We start from the raw sequence: 22,423 nt of genomic DNA, 5'->3' as shown, positions 1-22,423 counted from the left end.
CTCAAACACGCCAGATGTGCCGGAGCACCACGCACCTTTCAGTTCGTGAGCTAGATGTCTGCACAACGCGAACTGCGCTGTTGAATAGCAAACGGTGCTTCTCAGGTACGCTAGTCACGAAAGCAACGTTTACTGGATTGTAAGTAAATGTTACAGTCAGCATAAAAAAAGTTAACAGACGTACGATCAATACGGTTCATGCGGAGGGGGATGCGTTAACATTGCGATTCCGATTGTTTGACCGATTTGGGTTGACGAACTGAATTCCGTGACATCAACAGCAATTAAAGCTTCGATTTTACAATGCATTTATTACCGTGTTGGTCAGTTAGTTCAAATCAGATATATAGTAGCCATCACTTTTCCTACTCGGTGTGGTTCTGCGCTTTTCACTCTCTTACACCTAGGCTTCAAACCACCAACACCAGGTTTTGCCCATGTTGACTATACTTCTCGCAGATTTAGCGCAACAAAAACAACGGACAGTCAAGAATAGATGACACGGCCGCTGAGCAAATGGTCGGGTGGAGTGTACGCGGCGGTAAGAAAATGAGACTTTCTTCGTGCCAAGAACATTAACGAAGTCGCACAGTAAAGCACGCCACCGAATCTACTGCTTGCAAGAAATGAGTTGTGTACAAAGTGCTCCCGCTGAAAGACACTAGACAAAAAGAGATAGGTTACTTCAAATGTTCTGCTACACTGCCAAGAGTGCAAGAAACGCGAGAATCGCACGTGTACGCCGAACTCAGATAATAAAACGGTTGCGTACGATCGCAGCGACCAGCTGTGCAGGGAAATCTTTCAGGAATATTACGTCACCAAAGACCGTGAACATGTGCGTAGCCAAACCTTCTCTAGCTTTGCCAGCAAGAAACTTAGCGCATCTTGTCAAGTGCCCGTCGTTTTCAAAGTTAACTATTGCCGTTGCTTTAATCTGTTGTTTTTGCTGTTGAAATTGTATTCGCGCAGTTTTCTCGGAAAATATCGCCTATTTTTCGACAAACCTCCAGTTGTCAGTCAGCTTCCGTGTCGTCTATTTGCACTGCCCTTCATTTTTGTAGCGTTAATTCTGCAAGATGTATGATATTCAACTAGCCTAATACGCCGTACTGTTGAATGAACCTAGTAATGCTAGCGCATTGAAGCTCCACTTTCCTCTCCACTTTTCTCATCTCCACAGCGCAGTTGACGGGTCCACTGAGAAGTAGACAGTCACTGCGCCTTTTCTTTCTTATAAATTTTTTAATTCCTTCCTTCCTTCACCGACTCCACCTTCCTCTCTACATTGCATTCTTGCCGCTGCATAAGACAAACGACGGTCAATTTTTGTGAAGGTGGCAGTAATAATGCTGCCACATTGCGTCATAATTCTTATTGGTAGTGTCACGATTCATTATTATTAAAGTTAACTTGCTGTCTCGCTATCGTGGATAATCTATAATTATTCTTGTGGCTGACGTCCTAAAGATCAATTAAATACTGTTCTAATATAGTTTTCTCATGCACCTTATTCCCATGCTGCGTCTTTCTTACTCCAGGCAAAAAAGGTTGCTGTTTGCTATCGCTTCGTTCTTAAAAAGTCTAAGGTGAGTGCCCATTTATCTTGAGTTTTTTCTACTGCTTAAATATAGAAGAGCGGCGGCATTCATGACAGCACAGTCTGAGAACGTCGTGATATTTCTAAATACTCATGCGCACAGCATATTAGTTACAAGCCAACACCACGTATCAAACTGAGGCATAAAGCACGCATGCACGAACAATACACAGTGTCAAAGATTACCGGCTTTACATGACTCATGCACGGTTTCAGTTTAGGGGGCTGGTCCAAACATCACTTACGTAGGCGCGTAACCTGTTTATGCAGGTACTGAACCTTACACATTGTGGCACCTTCGACGGCAGCATCGAGAAATAAATTAGGAGCAGAACGTCAAATGCACTGCAGTTGTTTTGTTAGGCACGTCAGCAGTTCTTTTGTTTTAACATCGTTCTCTAAAAACACACCTTGTTTCTTACAGCGTCATCTATCTAATTCTCGCATTGCGAAAGGACTGCAGAAATTTCAGGTGAGTGGGAAAACATCAGGGTAGCAGTTGATTTTGCATTGTCATGGAATATAACGCGCTATTTTTTTATAACTGCCAATGTTTTTTTATTATTAAGTAAGGCTGATTGGACAACTTTTATGAGCATGTGAAGTGTGGTCAGTAAAGCCTTCTCAGAGGGCGTGATAATGAGCTAGACAAGGACAACTTTCGGATACCAACGGGACCTCAGCGCCTTTTGATTTGCGGATGGCATTGTTCTGTTGAGAACGTAAGCGCAACTTGGAAGCTATAATCGCGAGTATCCGTGTGGTTAAATTTTACCGCAGTCATTAAGTATAACAAAAAAATAACCCGTATGAAATAACCAAGCATTGAACTAGCGCTTCGACGTTGATAATGAAGTAGCAGCTAAAAAAAATGTAGCCGCAGAGGGTCCAAAGAAAGAAAAAAAGCAGGCTCAAAACTGGCATGACAGTGCTTAGGTGAGGCCAAATGAAACAAAACGTGGTTCTGAGATTAAAGTGCGCTTAGTAGGCGCCTCGTGGGATACTCTGCCCTCATGCACGAATCTCAGTGAGGCCGCTACTTTTCAGTGCCCCGGATGCCAGCGCATTAGATCACGAAGCATTGTTCTCACTAATCTGGTACATTTTAGAAGCGCTTTGCAGTGAGGGCCAAGCTCACCAGCATGAGCAAAATGAGAAGTGCAAGACAGCAGCACAGCAAGTTTTTCAAACTCTCGATGCTAAACTACCGAACGGGAACTTGACTTGGGGGCGTAACGAAGGCCCTCGAAGAGTTTTCAGAAACAGCTGTTTGAAGCCATGGGGACTATAAATACAACTATCACGCTTCGGGATAAGAAACCAGAAACACAGAACAAACTCGCAGAGAGGACACGCTGGCTTCAACACGTGATAAAGAAGAAGGCGACCATATGAGCAGAGTGAGCACGGACCTACGGTAGCTCTAGTAGAGGAAGATATATGTAACTGATTAGACCGTTTTTCTACATTCCGGAAGTTCAGGAATGAGAAAATATGAAGGCTGCATGGGGCGGCAGAAGCATGTGAAAATATAAGGGATCCTTTCTTTTTCACTGGGATGACAACATTGCTTCTGATGATGCAATAAATTCCCCCAAAAAATTGTCTGGTATATTTTTCCAGATAAAAAAACTAGCAGGAATCGTAAACCTGTATTCACTACCGCAGTGACTGTGTTGTTGTTCCTAAAATGCAAGTTCTTAAAAATTCAGTTTTCATTGTACCAGACCCCGTCTCAATAAAATGAACACAGGTTTAGCTTTGAAGTTCTTAGTCACCTCAGTCAAGAAGACCACATCTCAAAAACTAGTCTGACTTGCTTCAGATGGTAGAAGGCTAGCTTAGAAGGCTAGCTTCTGCCGTGTCATTTCTGGGGCAGTATTCCAGGCGTAGACGTGGACGGACCCGCCTTCAGGCCCAGCTTTTGATGTCGTCGTTTTGCTGCTTTCAAAGTAAATGTACCCACGCTCGGGTCCAGTCAGTCGTGGAAAGGCGTGCCGACCTATAGACATCCGCTTCGATGGCTTTACCACAGCTTAGCTTAGTGCGCGATGTTCCTTTGACAACGTACTGCATTCGTAACGTCAGCCTGTCGATTGGCATTGCACTAGGCGTCCCATTTGCGAAAGGCTTCGCCTGAGTTGTACGGCTGGTAACCGGTAATGCTTGCGGCTGCCGCCCTTGCGAGAGGCAACGATCGCGCCCTGTCCTGTTACAGGTGACAATGCGTTGAGCCTCCCGCTGGCATCAGTTTTGCTGGTCGGAACGTAGCCGATCTCTACATCGCTTCTATAGTCAGTTAGAACTCAAGAATGTAGCAGCGAATGCTTCTCGAAGAAGGCCCGTCTAGCCAATGGCGTCGCCCAATTCTGGCTCTGAAGCAGACGTTAGGCAGGAAAGGGACAAGGGTATTTGTCCTCAGCCCTAGCGACCCCGCACTGTCTTTTCCACTTCCCCCGTTAACCCATCCGCTCCCCTAGCCCGAACAAGGACCAACCCATTACCCATGGCACGGAGACAAAGGCATTTCTCCTTCCCTTTCTTCCCTCGACTCTGTCTCATGAAAACCGGTCGACGACATTTGCTCGAGGACCTTCTTTGAGGGGTATTCGCCGCAGCATTCTTGAGTTGCAGCTGACCATAGTTGACGATGGCGTTTCCAGCAGAGGTCCGTGATGTTGAACTGCTAGTGAGAGGCCGCCTGCCGGACGCGCAGCCAGGCTCCTGTACTCTTGGAAGATAGCCATAGAAAGCGTATGCGGCATGAAAGAGGTGTCCTTCCTGCGTGCCCCATGCGACGGCCTAAGCAAGTGACGCGTTAATTAGCTCAGTTACCAGTTACTTCAGGATCTCTGCTCAATTCTTAAGGACGTTATTTAAAGCAGCTTTCAATGTTGCTGGAGGGAAACTATTTTTCTTCCGGTGTTCCTCTCGTCTCTTTCATCGCACTGCTGTAAAACAATTAAGCCGACATTAGCCTCTCGGTAGATCCAAACAACGTTATTTAGGGCACATATAAAGCATCCAGAACTTCGATCACCTATCGCATCTGTCGCCAGTGCAGAAGGCTCTGCCAGGTACTGAAGGGGGCAGGGGGGGAAGGTGTATGACAGCGAGATAGAGGGAAAGACAACATTCAAGATTCGCGTAGACGGAGGTACAGTTATGGTATGAGAGGCCAGCTCGGAGGTAGCAAAGGAAAAAGCGCGCCAGGGTAATCTAGGCATATGTTTAAATTTTGTGGTCGCAGAGAACGTGGTTTCGTACCAGCTAGCGTCCGGGCCAAACTTTACTTCTTTTACATCGCTGACAAGTTGCATCAAACAGATTTCGATGGAGGCGGAGGGAGAACACTGTCCTGTTAAAATTATCTCCATATTTACTCCTTGGCTGAGATGTCAGGTGCCCGAGTGTCATGTTATTTTTTTTCCTTTTTGTTTCTGTTACGAATCATGGTCCCGTTATGGTCTTGGTGTGCTAACTGGCATAGCGTGTGGGATCTCTAAGCTGTTAATCATTATCGTTATCATTATCAGCTTAACTACGTCAACTGCAGGACAAATTACGCTCCCATATCCATTCAAAAATGCTTGCCGGTGACAGCTGCCGCCATCTTATCCCCACAAAATTCTTAATCTCCTATGCCCGCCTTTGACGCCTCCTGATACGCCCGCCCTCCCTTGGAATCTACCCTGTTACTTTAAGTGGCCATCGATTATCTTGCTTTGGCATTACATCCGCTGCCCGTGCCAATTTCTTCTTGATTCTCTCCAGGATATCATAAACTAAAGTTTATACCCTGATTCATTCTGCTATATTCTTTTTTATTAACGCTACAGTTATCATGTTCTTTCCCATAGCTTGCTGCGCTGCCCTTAATTCAGGTTTACGGAACGGGAGCGCGGCCCTTTGAAACACATGTAAGCAAAACTTTCAAAAATATTTTTCTCGTTTTCTAGAGCACACATGGAGGCGGCTGTTTATTAACAGTTGGAGAGTGCTTTGAAGAAGAACGTGAGAAAGTATGTTGCATCGTTTTGAAGCTATCGCTTTAAAATGCCACGATGCGAGTGTGTTGTGAAGTCGTACTTAGACCCTAAGGACGCTCTATCAGCTGGGTGCTTCCCCTAATCGGTCAAGCTTGTTGTGTGGTCCGACGTGCTGCCGCGTGCGCTCACTAATACAGTTGTTCAAACTAGAAGCCTAGAGAACATTACCCGAAAAATCAGTTCTCAAATGCCGTGGCAAGCGCACGAAAGAGAACCGCGCACTGTATCAGATGGCGGCGCCGCAGACGATAACACGCCAGATGATACCCCCGGTCCCCTGGCCGCCTCCGCGGCTCTGGCATGCGCCAGCGTCACCTAGGTGTAAAATCATTGGGTTAGTCGTCTGCAGAGACGATACCCCCGGGCCCCTGGCCGCCTCCGCGGCTCTGGCGTGCGCCAGCGTCACCTAGGTGTAGAATCATTGGGTAAGTCGTCTGCAGACGGTAACACGCCAGACAATACCCCCGGGCCCCTGGCCGCCACCGCAGCTCTGGCGTGCGCAAGCGTCACCTAGGTGTAAGATCATTGGGTTAGTCGTCTGCAGACGATAACACGCCAGACGATACCCCCGGGCCCCTGGCCGCCTCCGCGGCTCTGGCGTGCGCCAGCGTCACCTAGGTGTAGAATCATTGGGTTAGTCGTCTGCAGACGATAACACGCCAGACGATACCCCGGGCCCCTGGCCGCCTCCGCGGCTCTGGCGTGCGCCAGCGTCACCTAGGTGTAAAATCATTGGGTTAGTCGTCTGCAGACGATAACACGCCAGACGATACACCCGGGCTCCTGGCCGGCTCTGGCGTGCGCCAGCGTCACCTAGATGTAAAATCATTGGGTTAGTCGTCTGCAGACGATAACACGCCAGACGATACCCCCGGGCCCCTGGCCGCCTCCGGCTCTGGCGTGCGCCAGCGTCACCTATGTGCAAAATCATTGGGTTAGTCGTCTGCAGACAATAACAGGCCAGACGATACCCCCGGGCCCCTGGCCGCCTCCGGCTCTGGCGTGCGCCAGCGTCACCTAGGTGCAAAATCATTGGGTTAGTCGTCTGCAGACGATAACACGCCAGACGATACCCCCGTGCCTCTGGCCGCCTCCGGCTCTGGAGTGCGCCAGCGTCACCTAGGTGTAAAATCATTGGGTTAGTCGTCTGCAGACGATAACACGCCAGTCGATAAGGCCGGGCCCCTGGCTGCCTCCGGCTCTGGCGTGCGCCAGCGTCACCTAGGTGCAAAATCATCGGGTTAGTCGTCTGTAGACAATAACACGCCAGACGATACCCCCGGGCCCCTGGCCGCCTCCGGCTCTGGCGTGCGCCAGCGTCACCTAGGTGTAAAATCATTGGGTTAGTCGTCTGCTACAGTGCGCGGTTTGTTTATCGTGCTGTTTAAGGACTGTCTTTAACGTAAACCTGGCTATCGTAATGGCGGACCCTCCAGCGTGTGAGCATTGCGGTTGCGATGAAAAGATCAGGCACCTGCCCTGTGACTGCCCTCGTTTTGCGCGAGAGCGTGCTTCCCTGGCTGCTACATTCCGCCGCTTGGACTCTCGCCCTCTTATAGAAACCAAGATTCTGGGGCTTGGACAAAACCTTCATCGCAAAGGACAGCGGTTAAGGCGCTCCTGAAGCTCTTAAAGGACTCGGGGTTGAGTTCCCGGCTATAAACTTTAAGCCTTAATGTGCGCCCTCTGTCCCCTTGTCATAGTGGTTGATGGAGACGTGAAAAACCCATTTTGTTGTCGCTCTTTCTTCCCTTTTTTTCACTATGTTCCCCTCCCCACGTGTGCCTACAGGGCATCACCTGGTTAATCTCCCTGATTTTCCGTCCTTCTGCTTCTCTCTCTCTCTGCCTATCGTTTGAACGGCAGTATTTGCGCGAGAATGGAGCGTGTGCGGCCAAAATGTCAGACAACGCGAGAAGCTTTCGCGATTTGGGCAAACACCCAGATAATAGTGCGTTTTTTGAGGGTATGTCCGGCATCACAAGTACGTATATCAAGGTGTTTTAAAAAGATCGGTTTGAAATTACGAAGCGTTTTGTAACACTTCTCGAAATCGCTCGCCAACTGTTAACGAACGGCCGCCTCCATGGGCGCTCTGTCAAACGAGGAATATAATTTGGTAAGTTTCGGTTACATGTGTTTCTACGTGTCGCATCACCGCCAAAGGTAGGCGACTCCCATGTGCACACTTCGCGACGTTTTAAAAATACGTTGCCTTCGAAATGACGCTTGATACATTCAGTAAGCATAGCAGGTGGCGCCAGAAGTTTAGATGGGCGGGTGAAATTAAGAAGATGAGATTAAGATTAAGCAGGCAAAGGGTGGATGCAGCTGGCAAAGGACAGGGTTAATTGGAGAGGCATGGGCGAGGCCTGCGGGGCAAAGGCCTCTCCCATGTCTCTCCAATTAACCATTTGCCCTGCAATGGGTGTAGTCAAGCTGATGATGATGATGACATTCAGAATGTGTCCTATGATGAACTTTGCTGTTCTTAGCAAAGGGGCGAGATCATAGGTGCACTGTGAAATAACTGCTTTGAAAACTTTTGCTTCCATGTATTCCTGTGGCCGCTAAGCCTACCTTGAAACCTCAGCCGAAACCGGCTGCTGCCTAGAGACGCTGACAAAAGAGCACGGAAGCGTCGAAGAGTATTTATGGACCGACTCCTCAGTCGTGCTTTTTTGAATTAGAGGCGTGGCCACTAGGTAGAAGAAGCCCGTCTGCAATCCAGTCACTGAAATACAGACTGCCAGCGAGCCATCTCACCTTGCCCTAAGAAGCCTGCGGATCATTTAAACTGAGGTATAACCGCCAATGACCTGATAGCTTGCGAATTCTGCTGGGAAAGTACAGAATGGCTGTCACGCCCTCCTAAAACCTGGCTAGACCATGCTTCCGTAGGCTGCCCAGGTCACAGTGCAGCCTTGTCTGGGCTGAAACGCGACGTGCCGGTTCTGGGCATGACTAGAGAGCCAATCTTTGCTCCTGATTGGTTCAGCATTTGGACGAGAACTGCTAGAGTAACAGTGTGCATAGCACGCTTCGTCAGCAACTGTCGTTGCACTCCAACTCGTCGTACCAGCCCCTTCCTGCTCAAGCAAGTTTAGAACGACGTCACTGCTGCTGAAGTCTTCCAGCTCACGAAGGGAAAAGGTCTTGATGCATCATTGAAAATGCGAGATGTTCACCCTTTCATCGATGAAGACGGTGTGGTCAGGATCAGGACTGGGCTTCTGAACGCTGCAGCGACTTCCAGCGAGAAACCGCCTGTCTTAATAGCTGGTGACCACCTGTGAACGCTCCTCTTGGTGCTCCATGTACACCGCAGTGCTCTCTACAGCGGTGGCAACGACACACTCACCAAACTACGGCCAAGGCTCTGGCCCGTCAGTGTGTTAAACGTGTCCTCGCAAAGTGTGTGCTGTGCGCGTGGTTCCGGCTGAAGACTGCCCATAAGCTCCCCTTTCAAGTGAAAGACTGCAGAACATTCGGCCTTTTGAAGTTACGGGTGTTTACTTTACTGGGGCCATTTTTGCGAAAGACGGCCGCACAAGAAAAGTGTACATCGCGTTGTTCCCTTGTGCCGCCGTAAGGGTCATTCACCTTGAACTTGTCCTCGACCTTATCGCCGAGTCCTTCATCATGGCATTCAGGCGATTCTATGCTATACGTAGAACCTCACAGGTTGTATATTCCAATAACGCTGCGACATTCAAAAGGGTATCTCGGGACTTTTCAGCGCATCACAGTTCAGTTAGAGCACAGAACATGAAAAACTAACGGCGCTAGTCATAGCATAACGTGGAGGTTTATGGTGGGGAGGGTTTTGAGAACAGCTAATTAGAATTTTCAAGATGTGCCTACGGAAAGCACAGAGGAAGGGATATTTTGTTTGCACGGATCCCCCCTCCCCTCTTTGTGGCATGCTCAAATCTAAAGGCAACATCAAGGTGAACGAAAAAAGCTCGTTTAAAGTTCTAGTCGCATTTACTATGAAATAAACTTGATAACGTCATCAAATGCAAGATTTTTGCGCCCCAACCGAAATGCCTCGTGAAGTTTCAAGGACCCAGTTGAAGCTCAAGAAGTGGCAAAAGCGAATTTTTAAGATAACAAGCTCCAAGCAAACAACTAGCAATGATTACAATGCGGTCCCTCAGCCACTTCAGGCGTCATTGCGCAGTCTTGTTTAGCTTTGTATTTGTCTGTGCATAATTCTTACTGAGCGGGTGATGAAAGTACACCAATAGGCGTTCGTGCAGACGCTGCTTTTGGTACATGGACTTATCGAATCCCTGCTTGCGACCACATTGAGATAGAGTAGAGCAGAAGGCAGTCTCGGTCGAACCAATGCAGCCGAACGCAGATATATTGAGCTCGGAGGAGATCACGAAATCGATCTATATATCGATAATTCGATATATTAAAAATTGCAATAGATAGGCTTCTCTCTAACCTAGAGGCAAGAATAGATTTCACCAACGCTAGTGACGCGGTCCTCGCAGCGACGCCGGCGTGCTGACGGCGCACAGCTAGCATCCTTCACATCCACGTTACAGCAGACGGTGGTTTAGAACTAGCCAGTGCCCATCATAAGATGTCTGAAATTTTTACCAGTACGCTATGAATAGAATAATCCCACCAGAAATAAGGTGCCGTTAGTTTCCGCAATGCTGTCCGCAGCAAAGCGAGCTAAGCACGCCAGACGACGCTCGCCGCTAGGCTTTAGTTCAGTTGGCTTCACTGCACAACATTGATGTGGCATGGAAAATATTACAAGAGGCCAAAGGCCACTCTCAAGCACACTAGACGTTCATCTCGTCAGGTGGTTTAACAGCCCTAGCGCTGCCAACAGGTGCCAAAGGGCTCGCAGCCGACCCGTCTCTGTTCGCAAAAATTGATAAAAGAGGGCCGTTAGGAGAAGCTCTGCTTGCAGGGACTCGGGACGCCGTTCGATTATCGAATATTCTGCTGAATGCGACTTCGATAAACGTGAACAATAGGCCTATACTCGTGCATAAAGTTTTCAAGATGATGTTCTGACTGTTCAATATAAACACTAATTCGATATATCCGGGCTCGGCTGTAGCGGCCTCTCAGACAAAAATTTTCTTGTTTTATCGAACAAATCCTTTCGAAGGCTGACTTCTTGTGCGTGTTCATATTGCAGGAGTGCATATTGAACGAGAATGGTGGTTCTGATATGGAAGATGGCTCAGAAACGGGGATAGACGGCGACAGAACGATGCCTCCGCGGGAATCGACGGAATCAGACGAAGACAAGATGGATGATTCAGGGACGATGCATGATCCGGATGAAGAATCTGAGGTGAGTTACACAGGTGGCGCTCCCTTGACAGTGAAGGCAGTGGTTGAAAAAACTTATTATAAAGAAGGAGCGCCACCTCATTGCCGGCGTATAGGCGCTGACCGACCACGCTAGCCAATAAGACGACAGCTAGACTGTGGTAGCCGACGCGAAAGGCGCCGGCCGATTGCGAACCCCACGTGTGTTGACAAGTTTTGTGAATTTCTCCGTTGTATAAGGGCTCTCCGGACAGACACCCGGATGAAGATTCCCCGTCCGGGAAGGAAGATGACGACGATATGAAGAGCCCGAATAAAGCCATATGGACGTACCCGCTCCACGACCAGAGCTACTACTACCCGAGGCGCGAGAAAGGGCTGGGGAACGGAACGGTGCTGCCTGCAAACCAGACTGCGGGGCCGACCGTGTCACAAACAACTGGTGACGAGTTTGATCAGCTGCCGGTGACAAAGCCGCCAGCAGCTAGCGGCCGCTGAATTGCGGCCCAAGCGACATAGGGTGGCGGTCAACATAAACGCAACTTCATCGGCGTCGAGGACGACTGCAGGGGCGGCCGTTTCCAGGAGAACAATAAAGGACGTCACAAAGAACTAAATGTGTTCTGTTCTAAGTCTTGTGCCTGTAAAGAAGGCAGAATATATTCATCTCAACTGCAATATTTTCTAGAGTGCGAAAAAGAGTTTATGAGCGCATTACTCGACGCATTACTCTGAACACAGGTTAGAATAGTGCATATGAGCAAAGTAGCTCTCTTTCTGTTCTTATAGACAGTAGCCTGTCAATGGAAGAGCAAACAATTGGGGGACACTCAAGCTTCGCCAACAAGGGTACGACGGGACAGTAGTAATGGGGCCCGGCAGCGGCTTCTCTTGCCCACGCAGACACGGAGACTGTTTGCATATTGTCACGAAGGAGTGACTGCAATCCGGAGAACCGAAAGATAGCGGAAATGGCGTTTAAATAAAACTATTTTATTTAGGATGACTTGCGCCCACAATGGATTGAATCAATCGGTGGTGGCGTAGCAGCAAGCGTGCTCGGTGGTGGTGGTGAAAACTTTTAATTGCTGCAATAGAGTTTGGGAGCCACAGAGTGGCCCCGCTACATGGTCGGCGTCCCTAGTCCGGGACATCGCATGACAATGCCCCGTCTCTTGCCCGTTTCACCAGAGCCCTTTGGGACTCAAGCGAGGAGCAGTTGAGGAGGGCAGTCTCCCATGCCTCTCCGGAAGGGGTAGGGGAAGGGGGGAGGTGGGGATTTTGAGTACATGCCCACACCATGTGGAAGATATCACAGGTCTCCCCACAGTGCGGGCATCGCCCATCCGTGTTAGGATCGTAATGCTTTAAGATTGCAGGACAGAGCAGAGTACCTGTCTGCAGGCGCCTTAAAGTTCGCTCCTCCGTCTTACTCAGCCCCTTGGCAGGGGCCGGGAAAAGGCGGTGGTTGTCGCTATAATGCGTTATTATTTCCCTGAATCGCAGCAGCGGCTGGTTAGTCTCCGAGCCAGAAGAGCTGGGATGAGGAGCCCGGTAAATAAGCGCTCGGGCAGCCGCGTCAGCGGCCTCATTACCTCGTACGCCCTGATGGCCAGGAGCCCAAATGATTCTTTTCGGTGTTGAATCAGTGGCAGTCCGTCTTAGAATGCAAGCAGCTAAGGGGGAGATCTCCCCAGCCAAGTAATGATCACATGCTTTTCGGGAGTCTGTAATGATGATTCTCGAATTGGCGTGGGCGGCAGCAAGCGCTATCGCTACTTCCTCGGCTCGCATTGAATTCGGGGCTCGAAAAGAGAGTCCATCGACGTGCATTTTCTGGTGAACAACAGTGGCCGTGTAAAATCCCGTGGGCGACGGCCATGCTACGTCTACATAATATACACTGGGTCGGGAGCCGTGTTGTCTCTCAAGAGCCCGAGCCCGCGCTTCTCGTCTGTTTTCGTGCATGTCGGTGTCCATGTTACGGGGGAGCGGGGAGTCCCAGAGCATATGGCGCCACAGTACCGGGACACGCTCTGTCTCCTCTGGAGTGCAGTCGTGTTGGATGTGTAAGCGGTTTAGCAGGCGGCGCCCAGGGGCCGTCTGCATGAGCTGCGTGTATTGGTTCACGAGGTGGGCCTCCCGCAGCTCCTGGTAGGAGTTTAGCACCCCCAATGCCTTCAGTTTGGCATTAGAGGTAGCCACCGGGAGATCCAGGGCTCGCTTAGTTGCCTTGCGGATGATGGCGTCTATTCGCGCCTCGTCTTGCTTAGTAGTGCGGAGATATGGCACGGCGTAAAGGATCCGGCTAGTCACGAAGGCATAGACAAGCCGAAGCGCGTCCGTGCCCCGCAGACCGCCCCGCTTGTTGGAAACGCGGCGGATCATTCGCCCTACCTGTTCGCCTATTCCCTTGAGTTTCACAATGGTGGAGTCCGGTCTGAGTCTGTGGTGAATGAAAAGGCCCAGAATACGGAGCTCCTCCACCTCTCTAATAGGACCTCCTGACAGAGAGATGTGAATTGCTGTCCTATCCTTTGGGTTCGCTCTGACATGCAGAAGCTCTGATTTCGCTGGAGCACATTGGAGCCCACAGTCCATAGCATACGCGTCGACTATGGAAGCGGCCTGCTGAAGGCGGGCCTCCATGTCCCCAAGGCTCCCCTCAGTGGTCCAAATTGTAATGTCATCTGCATATAACGCGTGTTGAATGCCTTCCACCCGGGCCAGTTGGCTTGGGAGGCGCATCATAGCTATGTTGAACAGGAGCGGTGATAACACCGCTCCCTGAGGGGTACCCCGTGTTCCCATCATGTAAGGGCCGTATTCCTCGCCCTCAATCCGAAGGAAGGCCTGGCGATTAGTCAAGAAATCTCTTACATACGTGTAGGCCCTAGCCCCACAATCGGTAGAACTCAAGTTGGCCAGGATGCTTCCGTGTTTAACATTGTCGAAAGCCCCTTTCAGGTCAAGGGCGAGGATGGCTTTGTCATTGTGTTGCATAGTTGTGGGTCGTATTATATCCCTGCAGCTGAAGAAGGAAATCCTGTGCAGACATGTGGGGCGAAACCCGAACAGGGTGACTGCAAAAACGCCCTTACTCTCCAGGTATGGAGTGTGACATTCCGTGTGTGCTACGAGGATCCACGTTCGACGGCGCGGCGTAGACGGAGACCCGTGACAGCGGCATCATCAATTACCCAGCCATGCTCTTTGAGTGACGACCAGAAAAACCGGACCCGCCGCCGCCCCGGGGAAACAGGCTTTATCCTCCCCAATTTCCGGGCACATTCCAGGACAAGGGAGCTGTCAGCGGGCCAGAGCGCGCCGTACCACAGCCGACGCTATGCGCTACCGCGAAGACAACATTCTTTCCCTCCTTCCCCTTTCGACGTGGGCTATCGCCGGGAAGGCACCCACAGCTTCCCGCCGTGCCTCGTGAACAAAAGCGCATTCCCAGAAGGGCCGTGACGGACACCTGTCATGGCGGACAGGCAGTACTCGCCAAGAATGTGGAAAGACAGGCGCTAGTGAATTAGCTCCGAAGAGAGAGCCTGTGTATACTCTCACTTGAGAGAGAGTGGTGGCGTTTTTGTTGTTTATTTAGTTTGTATTGTTAACAGACTCTGGGTTCGAGGCTAAGCCCAACCCAAGGGGTGGTCCCCATCTCGCATGTTATTTTGGATTGGAGAATTGATGCTTTGGGCGGGCCACTGGAAATGACCGCCCTTAGTCCTTTGTTAATCAAGTGCTTAAAAGCACATGTAAACGGATGCAGTGGAGTCTGAGCTGAGGACGACATCGTTCGCCAAGAGGGCCTTCAGCGCCGAAGCCCGACGGCGTGCAGCTTCTGCCAGCAACCGCTCGAGCCCAACTCCGGAGCCACTCCATCGCCCCCATGAAGTCGTCGGCACGTAGGCTCGGACGCCCCAGCCTCTGATGTATAATCTTAATCATGTGTAATTATTGAATATACCTGTTTGTTTAAACTGAGCCATACGGTGTCTCTTTGCCTCTCCGTCCCGTGTGGACCTGCGCATTATGGGGGTCATCACACTGGTGTCAGAAGTGGGGTCTCAAAAGCAAATGTCCTCTGAATGCTGCGACATTCATGACTTCAAAATTGTAATCAAAAGGGAATCACGGGACTGATTGTGGGACTTTTACCCCCATTTGAGAGGCTTGAGGCACCGGAGGGCTTGAAAAAAAAAATGTCTTTATCTGAGGGAGCTCCCACTCCACAGCCGTCGCTCGGAGCAAGCATGCTGGCATTAGGAAGCGTCATTCCGACGTTTACAGGAGATAAGACACGGGTTCCAATCTGCGATTTCTTTTCCATGCTAGAAGAGATTGGGAAAATGGGGGGATGGTCCGATGCTCAAATGCTGGGAATGGCGAGGTGTAAGATGGCAGGAGCTGCTCATGATTTTGCATGGCGAGACGAAAAAGTAAAATCCACAAAATCATTTGCGGAATTTAAGAAGCTCGCGTTTGAGCATTTCGACACTGAACCACGTCACGTGCGGGTACAGAGGTTCCGTGACGCCGGACAGATGGTAGGGGAGGACGTGCGAACATTTACGTCGCGGCTTCAGCGCCTAGCGCACGATACGTTAAGCAGGGAGGAGGAAGGAGACCAGCTTAAGAAGAAATACGCGGAAGATATACTTAAAGAGGAAATGACCGCTTTGTTCGTGGCTGGTCTGCAAGACCCCGTGCGCCGGTTCGTGCTCTCGCGCAAGCCGAGCAATTTCGACCAAGCCGTGGAGGCCGCATTGGATGAGGAACAAAATGAGGCGTTAACGACAGCCGCAGCGAGAGTACGCGTCATAGAGAGAGCGGTGCTCAACCCTGAGGTTGCTCTCTTGACAGAGCGGTTAGATCGCTTAGAACAGCTGCTATCTCAGCAGGTAGAACGCCAGGTTGAAGCGCGCGCTCAACAGCGCCCATTCGCGGGAAACCGGAGACCGCCACAAAGCTACAGGCGCGGTATGCGAGATTTTAAAGAAATCGTATGCTTCGCTTGCCAGGGTCGCGGACACACCGCCAGGTTCTGCCAAAACGTGCGCCGTGGGGAACCACAAAAAGAAGCAGGCGAGACACGCCCTAAGCAAGCATACACCGGGGCTCCAGATACCGAGTCAAAAAACTAGTTAGTCCTCCCCAGCCTGAGGAGCGTGGGGAGGGAGCAGTAGATGATGAGGTGGTGGTAGTTTGTGTGGCCGACGAGGCATGCCCTGTTGTGCGTTGCAAGTTAAATGGTTGTTGTATGGAATTGTTGATAGATACGGGGTCAAAGGTGACATTGCTAAGGAGAGCAGTTTTAACACGCTTCGAAGGAAGGGGGACCGCGAGGTGTTGGAAGCGTCTGGTGGTATGGCAACCAAATTTGTAGGCATAACGGGGGATCCTCTTGGCATAAGTGGACTCTACCGGTTACACTTCTCTCTCGGCGGAATTGCATTGGAGCACCCCTGCTACGTATGCCCGGACACGGTGTCTCTGCCAAACGGAGTGTCAGGTATATTAGGGCAGGATTTTTTGAGAAAAGGGAAGGTAGTAGTCTCATTCTCTGAGGAAGAGGTTAATGCGGGCGGCTCAAAAGTTCCGTTTTTGAACAGGAGAGGGGCTGAGATTCGCATTACCGATATTGACACCCGTCAAACAGTGGGATCATTGGAGAAGGTATATTCGCGGGTTGCCGTCCGGCTGGTCGAGGAGGCGGTCGTCCTTCCTTGGTCGGAGCACATTTTGTACGCGTTTGTGCCTTCAGATGTAGAGAGCGGCGCCGTGGGAGTGCTTGAGCCGGTCGACTCTCTCAGCAATGGCCTGAATGCAGCCGCGTGCCTCGTGACAGTTAATGACGCCCACAGAGTGCCCCTACGGGTGGTTAACTGTAGCCAGCAGCCACTGAGCCTTCCCAAGAACAAAACATTGGCTTTCTTCACCTCTGCGATAGAGCAACGTGAGCCCACCGATACGGTACTCGCAACTGTAGAGCATGCTAGTCCTTCGGCTGCTCCAAAGGTGTCGTTCGATCTTTCTCACGTAAAATCCAGGGAGAGGGAGGCTCTGGCTGGTTTGCTGAACGACTACTCGGAGGTATTCGCCGCGTCCAACCTGGATTTGGGCTGCTGTGGCGTTATAAAGCACAGGATAGAAACCGGCACTTCATCGCCCGTTTACCAGCGTGCGTACAGGATTCCTTACTCCCAACGTGAGGAGATGGAGCAGCAGGTGCAGGACCTGATTGATCGCGGCATTGTCGAACATTCAAAGTCACCCTGGGGAGCACCAGCACTATTGGTGGAAAAGCCAGATGGCTCGTATCGATTGGTAGTGGACTACCGCAAACTAAATGCCGTAACTCGCATCGATCCATACCCCATCCCCAATATACAGGAGACGCTTTCTCAGCTGGGCTCTGCCTGGTACTTCACGGTAGTGGACATGGCGGCGGGATTCTGGCAGATAGCAATGGATCCGGCAGATGCCGAGAAAACGGCATTCAACACGCCCTCAGGGCACTATGAATGGAAAAGAATGCCGATGGGTCTGGCCAACAGCCCTGCTGTCTGGCAGAGAACCGCTGATGTTATCCTGGCAGGTCTTCTGGGGAGGCTGTGCTTCGTGTATATGGATGACATTATCATATACAGTGACAGTTTTGATAACCATTTGCGCGATATTGAGCAGGTTTTGGTGCGACTAAGAGCAGCGGGTCTCAAGCTGAAGCCCTCTAAGTGCCAATTCCTCAAAAACGAGGTGAAATACCTCGGGCACGTTGTTTCAGCTGACGGCGTGCGACCGGACCCTGAAAAACTAAGGTGTGTCTCGGATTTTCCATCCCCGACTAGCGTCCGCCAGGTCCGGCAGTTTCTCGGCCTGATCGGTTACTACCGAAGGCACATAGAGGAGTTCGCCAAGCTCGCTAAGCCACTCACCGCCTTAACAGCCAAAAATGTCGCCTTTCGCTGGGACGAAAACGCGGAGAATGCTTTTGGGGCCCTGAAAGGGAAGCTAATGAGTGCACCGCTGTTGCGCCACCCGGATTTTAATTTGCCCTTCGTTATGGCCACAGATGCGTCAAAGTTCGCAGTTGGTGCCGTGCTATCTCAGATTATCGAGGGCAAAGAACATCCCGTTGCTTTTGCTAGCCGACAGCTGAGCCCCACAGAGCAAAAGTACGGAGCTACGGAAAGGGAGTGCCTCGCCGTTGTCTGGGCAGTAAAGCACTTCAGATGCTACCTTTACGGCCGCAAATTCAAGCTAGTCACAGACTGCCATCCTCTGAAATGGGTGATGAGTGTCAGGGACCCTAGCTCGCGACTCGCTAGATGGAATCTACACCTGCAGGAATACTGCTTTGAAGTTGAGCACAAGTCAGGAAAGACACATCTGAATGCTGATGCACTCAGCCGCACAGCTGCCGTGGCAGCTATAGAAGAGTTTGTCCCCGTAGTCGACCCCGCCGAATTACGCACAGAGCAGTGCAAAGATCCTGACCTGAAGCGAATAATCGAAAGCTTAGAGGGCGCACCGTCTCACCCCGAACAGCTAGGTTATTTCATTGACAAAGACGGCACCCTGTGTCGGCGCACGAGGCCAACCAGGAAAGGGAGACCAGAGAAAACCGCTTGGGAGAGAGTCGTCATACCTCGGTCGTGGACAGAAAGGGTTCTTCGCGCGTTTCACGATGCGCCATGCGCCGGTCATTTTGGCGTAGCGAAGACACGCAGGCGTGTGGAGCGTTTGTACTTTTGGAGTGGCATGCGACAGGATGTTAGAGACTACTGTGCGAAGTGTCATTCCTGTCTCGAAAGAAAAACACCCAAGGGACGAAGACCAGCTCCAATTCAGCCGTTCCCTGAGGTTTCGGCTCCCTTCGAGCGGACACGTATGGACATAATGGGCCCATTGCCCACGACCACTTCCGGAAACAAGTACATTTTAGTATTTGTCGACCACCTTTCAAAATACGCGGAAGCGGTAGCACTCCCAGATCAGAAGGCAGACACGGTTGCAAGAGCATTTGTCGAACAGATCGTGCTCCGACATGGACCCCTGAGGCAACTCTTGACAGATCGGGGAACGAACTTCGTGTCGCAGCTAAGGAGGAGAGTTTGCGAGCTGCTTAAGATCGCTAAGAAGCAGACAACACCGTACCATCCGGCTTGCAACGGCGCGGTGGAGCGACTGAACCAAACCGTGGCCGGGTTCCTGTCGCATTTTGTTTCGCGCGACCAGCGGGACTGGGACTTGTGGCTCCCGTATGCAATGTTTGCCTACAATTCCGCAGCACACGAGAGCACGGGCGAATCGCCATTCTTTCTTCTCTACGGCCGAGACCCGGACCAGCCTAGTGAAGTGCCAGAGGGCCCCCGTCGTGTCCCATACGCTTCACTGGACGACTATAAGGTTGAGCTAGAATCGCGCTTGCAAGTGGCGAGGGACATCGCAAAGGAGTCGTTAAAGAAAGCGGCGAAGCGCAGGAAGGAGGTGCACGATCGCAGTGCTAGAGACGCGCCGTTTGATGTGGGGGACAGCGTGTACATTGAAAACTGCCAAAGGCAGATTGGGCTAGCTCGTAAGTTCCAGACGAAGTGGAGAGGACCGTGCGAGGTTGTCGAGAAGCTTTCTCCGGTAAACTTCAGAGTCCGAGACGTGAACCGGCGTTTGATAAGGATACACGCAAATCGCCTCAAGTCGGCACCGGTTCAGTATTCACGAAATGAGGAAAGGGAAAGCGCGGATTTTGATGGGGACAGAAGTGAAGCGGAGCGCGCAGATAGTTCGCAAGAAACGCCCTCTCCTGCATTTGTTCGGCAGGCGCCCGAGGCGACGGCCGGAATGCCACCGGATTTACTTCATGCATTGCTAGAAGAAGAAGCGCGCGAGGTTGCCGCGCAGATAACGCCAGGAGAGGCTCCTGCCACGAGCCCTCGCGAGTCCCAAAGCAGACAAAGGGGCACAGACTTACTTAGTATGACTCATGAAGGCCGATATCCGCTGCGAAATCGGAAAGCTAAGTCGGACTAATGGCGTAAACAGAGCGGAGTTGTGAACTGGTTAGAATTGTGTAATGCCGCAGCTCATAACATTGCTATGTGCTTATGTGTTAAGTTATCGGAGTTGGTAGTTAAACCTTTCTGTCATTAAGTAACACCTTCACAGGAGAGCATGCGGAGCGCATGCAGAACCTGCCCTACTTCCTTTCGTTATCTATATTTTTGTCTGTGCCGTGATCGTGCTAGAAGTGGGAGCTCCTTTGTAACTGTGGTAAATTTATTTCGTCCAGTTTGGACTAGAAAGGAGAGGCTTGGGTGCTGAGTTTCATGTTTATCTGTAAAAGAAGATCAGTGCTGCCCCTGGAGACGCCAGTATTGACAGCGGAGGCATATGGTGTTGTGCAGTGGTGTTGAGTGCAGCGAAAAGTGTTTTGTCGGACGCACTGTGCGAGGCGATTCAGAAAGACAAGGGGAGCTGCGTGGACTCAAATGTTCGGAGAACATTCATCTGGAGGGTGAGCGAGTGTGACATTCCGTGTGTGCTACGAGGATCCACGTTCGACGGCGCGGCGTAGACGGAGACCCGTGACAGCGGCATCATCAATTACCCAGCCATGCTCTTTGAGTGACGACCAGAAAAACCGGACCCGCCGCCGCCCCGGGGAAACAGGCTTTATCCTCCCCAATTTCCGGGCACATTCCAGGACAAGGGAGCTGTCAGCGGGCCAGAGCGCGCCGTACCACAGCCGACGCTATGCGCTACCGCGAAGACAACATTCTTTCCCTCCTTCCCCTTTCGACGTGGGCTATCGCCGGGAAGGCACCCACAGCTTCCCGCCGTGCCTCGTGAACAAAAGCGCATTCCCAGAAGGGCCGTGACGGACACCTGTCATGGCGGACAGGCAGTACTCGCCAAGAATGTGGAAAGACAGGCGCTAGTGAATTAGCTCCGAAGAGAGAGCCTGTGTATACTCTCACTTGAGAGAGAGTGGTGGCGTTTTTGTTGTTTATTTAGTTTGTATTGTTAAGAGACTCTGGGTTCGAGGCTAAGCCCAACCCAAGGGGTGGTCCCCATCTCGCATGTTATTTTGGATTGGAGAATTGATACTTTGGGCGGGCCACTGGAAATGACCGCCCTTAGTCCTTTGTTAATCAAGTGCTTAAAAGCACATGTAAACGGATGCAGTGGAGTCTGAGCTGAGGACGACATCGTTCGCCAAGAGGGCCTTCAGCGCCGAAGCCCGACGGCGTGCAGCTTCTGCCAGCAACCGCTCGAGCCCAACTCCGGAGCCACTCCATCGCCCCCATGAAGTCGTCGGCACGTAAGCTCGGACGCCCCAGCCTCTGATGTATAATCTTAATCATGTGTAATTATTGAATATACCTGTTTGTTTAAACTGAGCCATACGGTGTCTCTTTGCCTCTCCGTCCCGTGTTGACCTGCGCATTATGGGGGTCATCACAGGAGAGAGGCGATCCCGAACCATCGTCTCCATAAGCTTGCCCGACACATGAGGTCAGTGATATGGGCCTCAGGTTGTCCGTATTCACGGCCTTACCTGTTTTAGGGATAAACGTCACAAGTGACGTTTTCCACTCGAGAGGGAGTGGACGCCCGTCCCAGATCTGGTTGATGTATTCTAATAAATGGAGATAGACTGGGTCCGGTAGGTTCGCCAACAGGTTCACTGTTATGTGATCCCGTCCCGGAGCCGTACCCCGGCGCATTTTTGCTAAGGCCGCCTTAAGGTCGTGCAACTCAAAAGGGGCATCAAGTGTTTCATTAGGCATGCCAGAGTACATGTACTCAGGCCCAGGCGGGTCCTCCGTACGACTGAGATATCTGTCGCACAAAGTGTCCGCAAGTAGCGCCGTCGTACCTTGATACCCTTGAGGAGCCCGCCGGAGCTGCTTTTGCGTCTTCCCTCTCGTTTGGGAGGGGTCGATTAGACTGCGAAAGAGACGCCACGTCCCCTTCGAGCTCATTTGATGAGCTGCGGCGTCGCAGCGTGCTATCCAATTAGAATCTGACAGTTCGGCAACATACGCTGCAGCCTGCTCTGTGAGTTTGCCTATGCGGTCCCGTAATTTGCGATTAGTTTTCTGCTTTTTCCACCGCTTAGTTAAGCTCCGGCGCGCCTCCCACAAATGCAGGAGGTGGGTGTCCACTGCGGGGATCTCTTCGGTGGTTTGTAGTGTTGTGACGTGTTGTTTCTGAATGTTGTATATGTGGCTAGCCCACTCCGCGTAGCCGCCGGAAAATAGTACGGGAGGGATAGTGTGATTTCGGAATTTGTGCCAATTGGTCAGCTTGGCCTGACCCGATTTTTTGCGCGCTGCCTTCGCCATAAGTGTAATCCGGAGAAGGAGGTGATCGCTGCCTAGAGAATCTCCCAAGTTCTCCCAAGCAGCCGCTCTAGCATTTTTAACGAGAGAAAGGTCGGGACACGTGTCGCGGG

The 22,423-nt window shown here is 51.2% G+C and overlaps 2 protein-coding genes across 2 annotated transcripts in view; one reads left to right on the top strand and one right to left on the bottom strand.

The window, feature by feature from the left end:
- Nucleotides 1-11,568, top strand: part of LOC144096885 (uncharacterized) — a 30,343-nt gene extending 18,775 nt beyond the window's left edge. Inside the window, exons 5-8 of the mRNA XM_077629717.1 lie at nt 1,542-1,589; nt 2,025-2,072; nt 10,820-10,978; nt 11,197-11,568. Of these exons, the coding sequence (XP_077485843.1) occupies nt 1,542-1,589; nt 2,025-2,072; nt 10,820-10,978; nt 11,197-11,454 (513 nt within the window). The 3' untranslated portion in view covers nt 11,455-11,568. The remainder of the gene's footprint in view (nt 1-1,541; nt 1,590-2,024; nt 2,073-10,819; nt 10,979-11,196) is intronic.
- A 528-nt stretch (nt 11,569-12,096) lies between these two features.
- On the bottom strand, nt 12,097-13,784 carry LOC144096878 (uncharacterized). Its single transcript, XM_077629716.1, has one exon. The coding sequence runs from the start codon at nt 13,768-13,770 to the stop codon at nt 12,097-12,099; it is 1,674 nt and encodes a 557-aa protein (XP_077485842.1). The 5' UTR covers nt 13,771-13,784.
- Between the last annotated feature and the right edge of the window lie 8,639 nt (nt 13,785-22,423).

Source organism: Amblyomma americanum, chromosome 1 (assembly GCF_052857255.1).
Source record: "Amblyomma americanum isolate KBUSLIRL-KWMA chromosome 1, ASM5285725v1, whole genome shotgun sequence".
NCBI classification, from domain to species: Eukaryota; Metazoa; Arthropoda; class Arachnida; order Ixodida; family Ixodidae; genus Amblyomma; species Amblyomma americanum.
The sequence above is the reverse complement of the archived record's forward strand: the minus strand, read 5'-3'. Positions and strand labels throughout refer to the sequence as shown.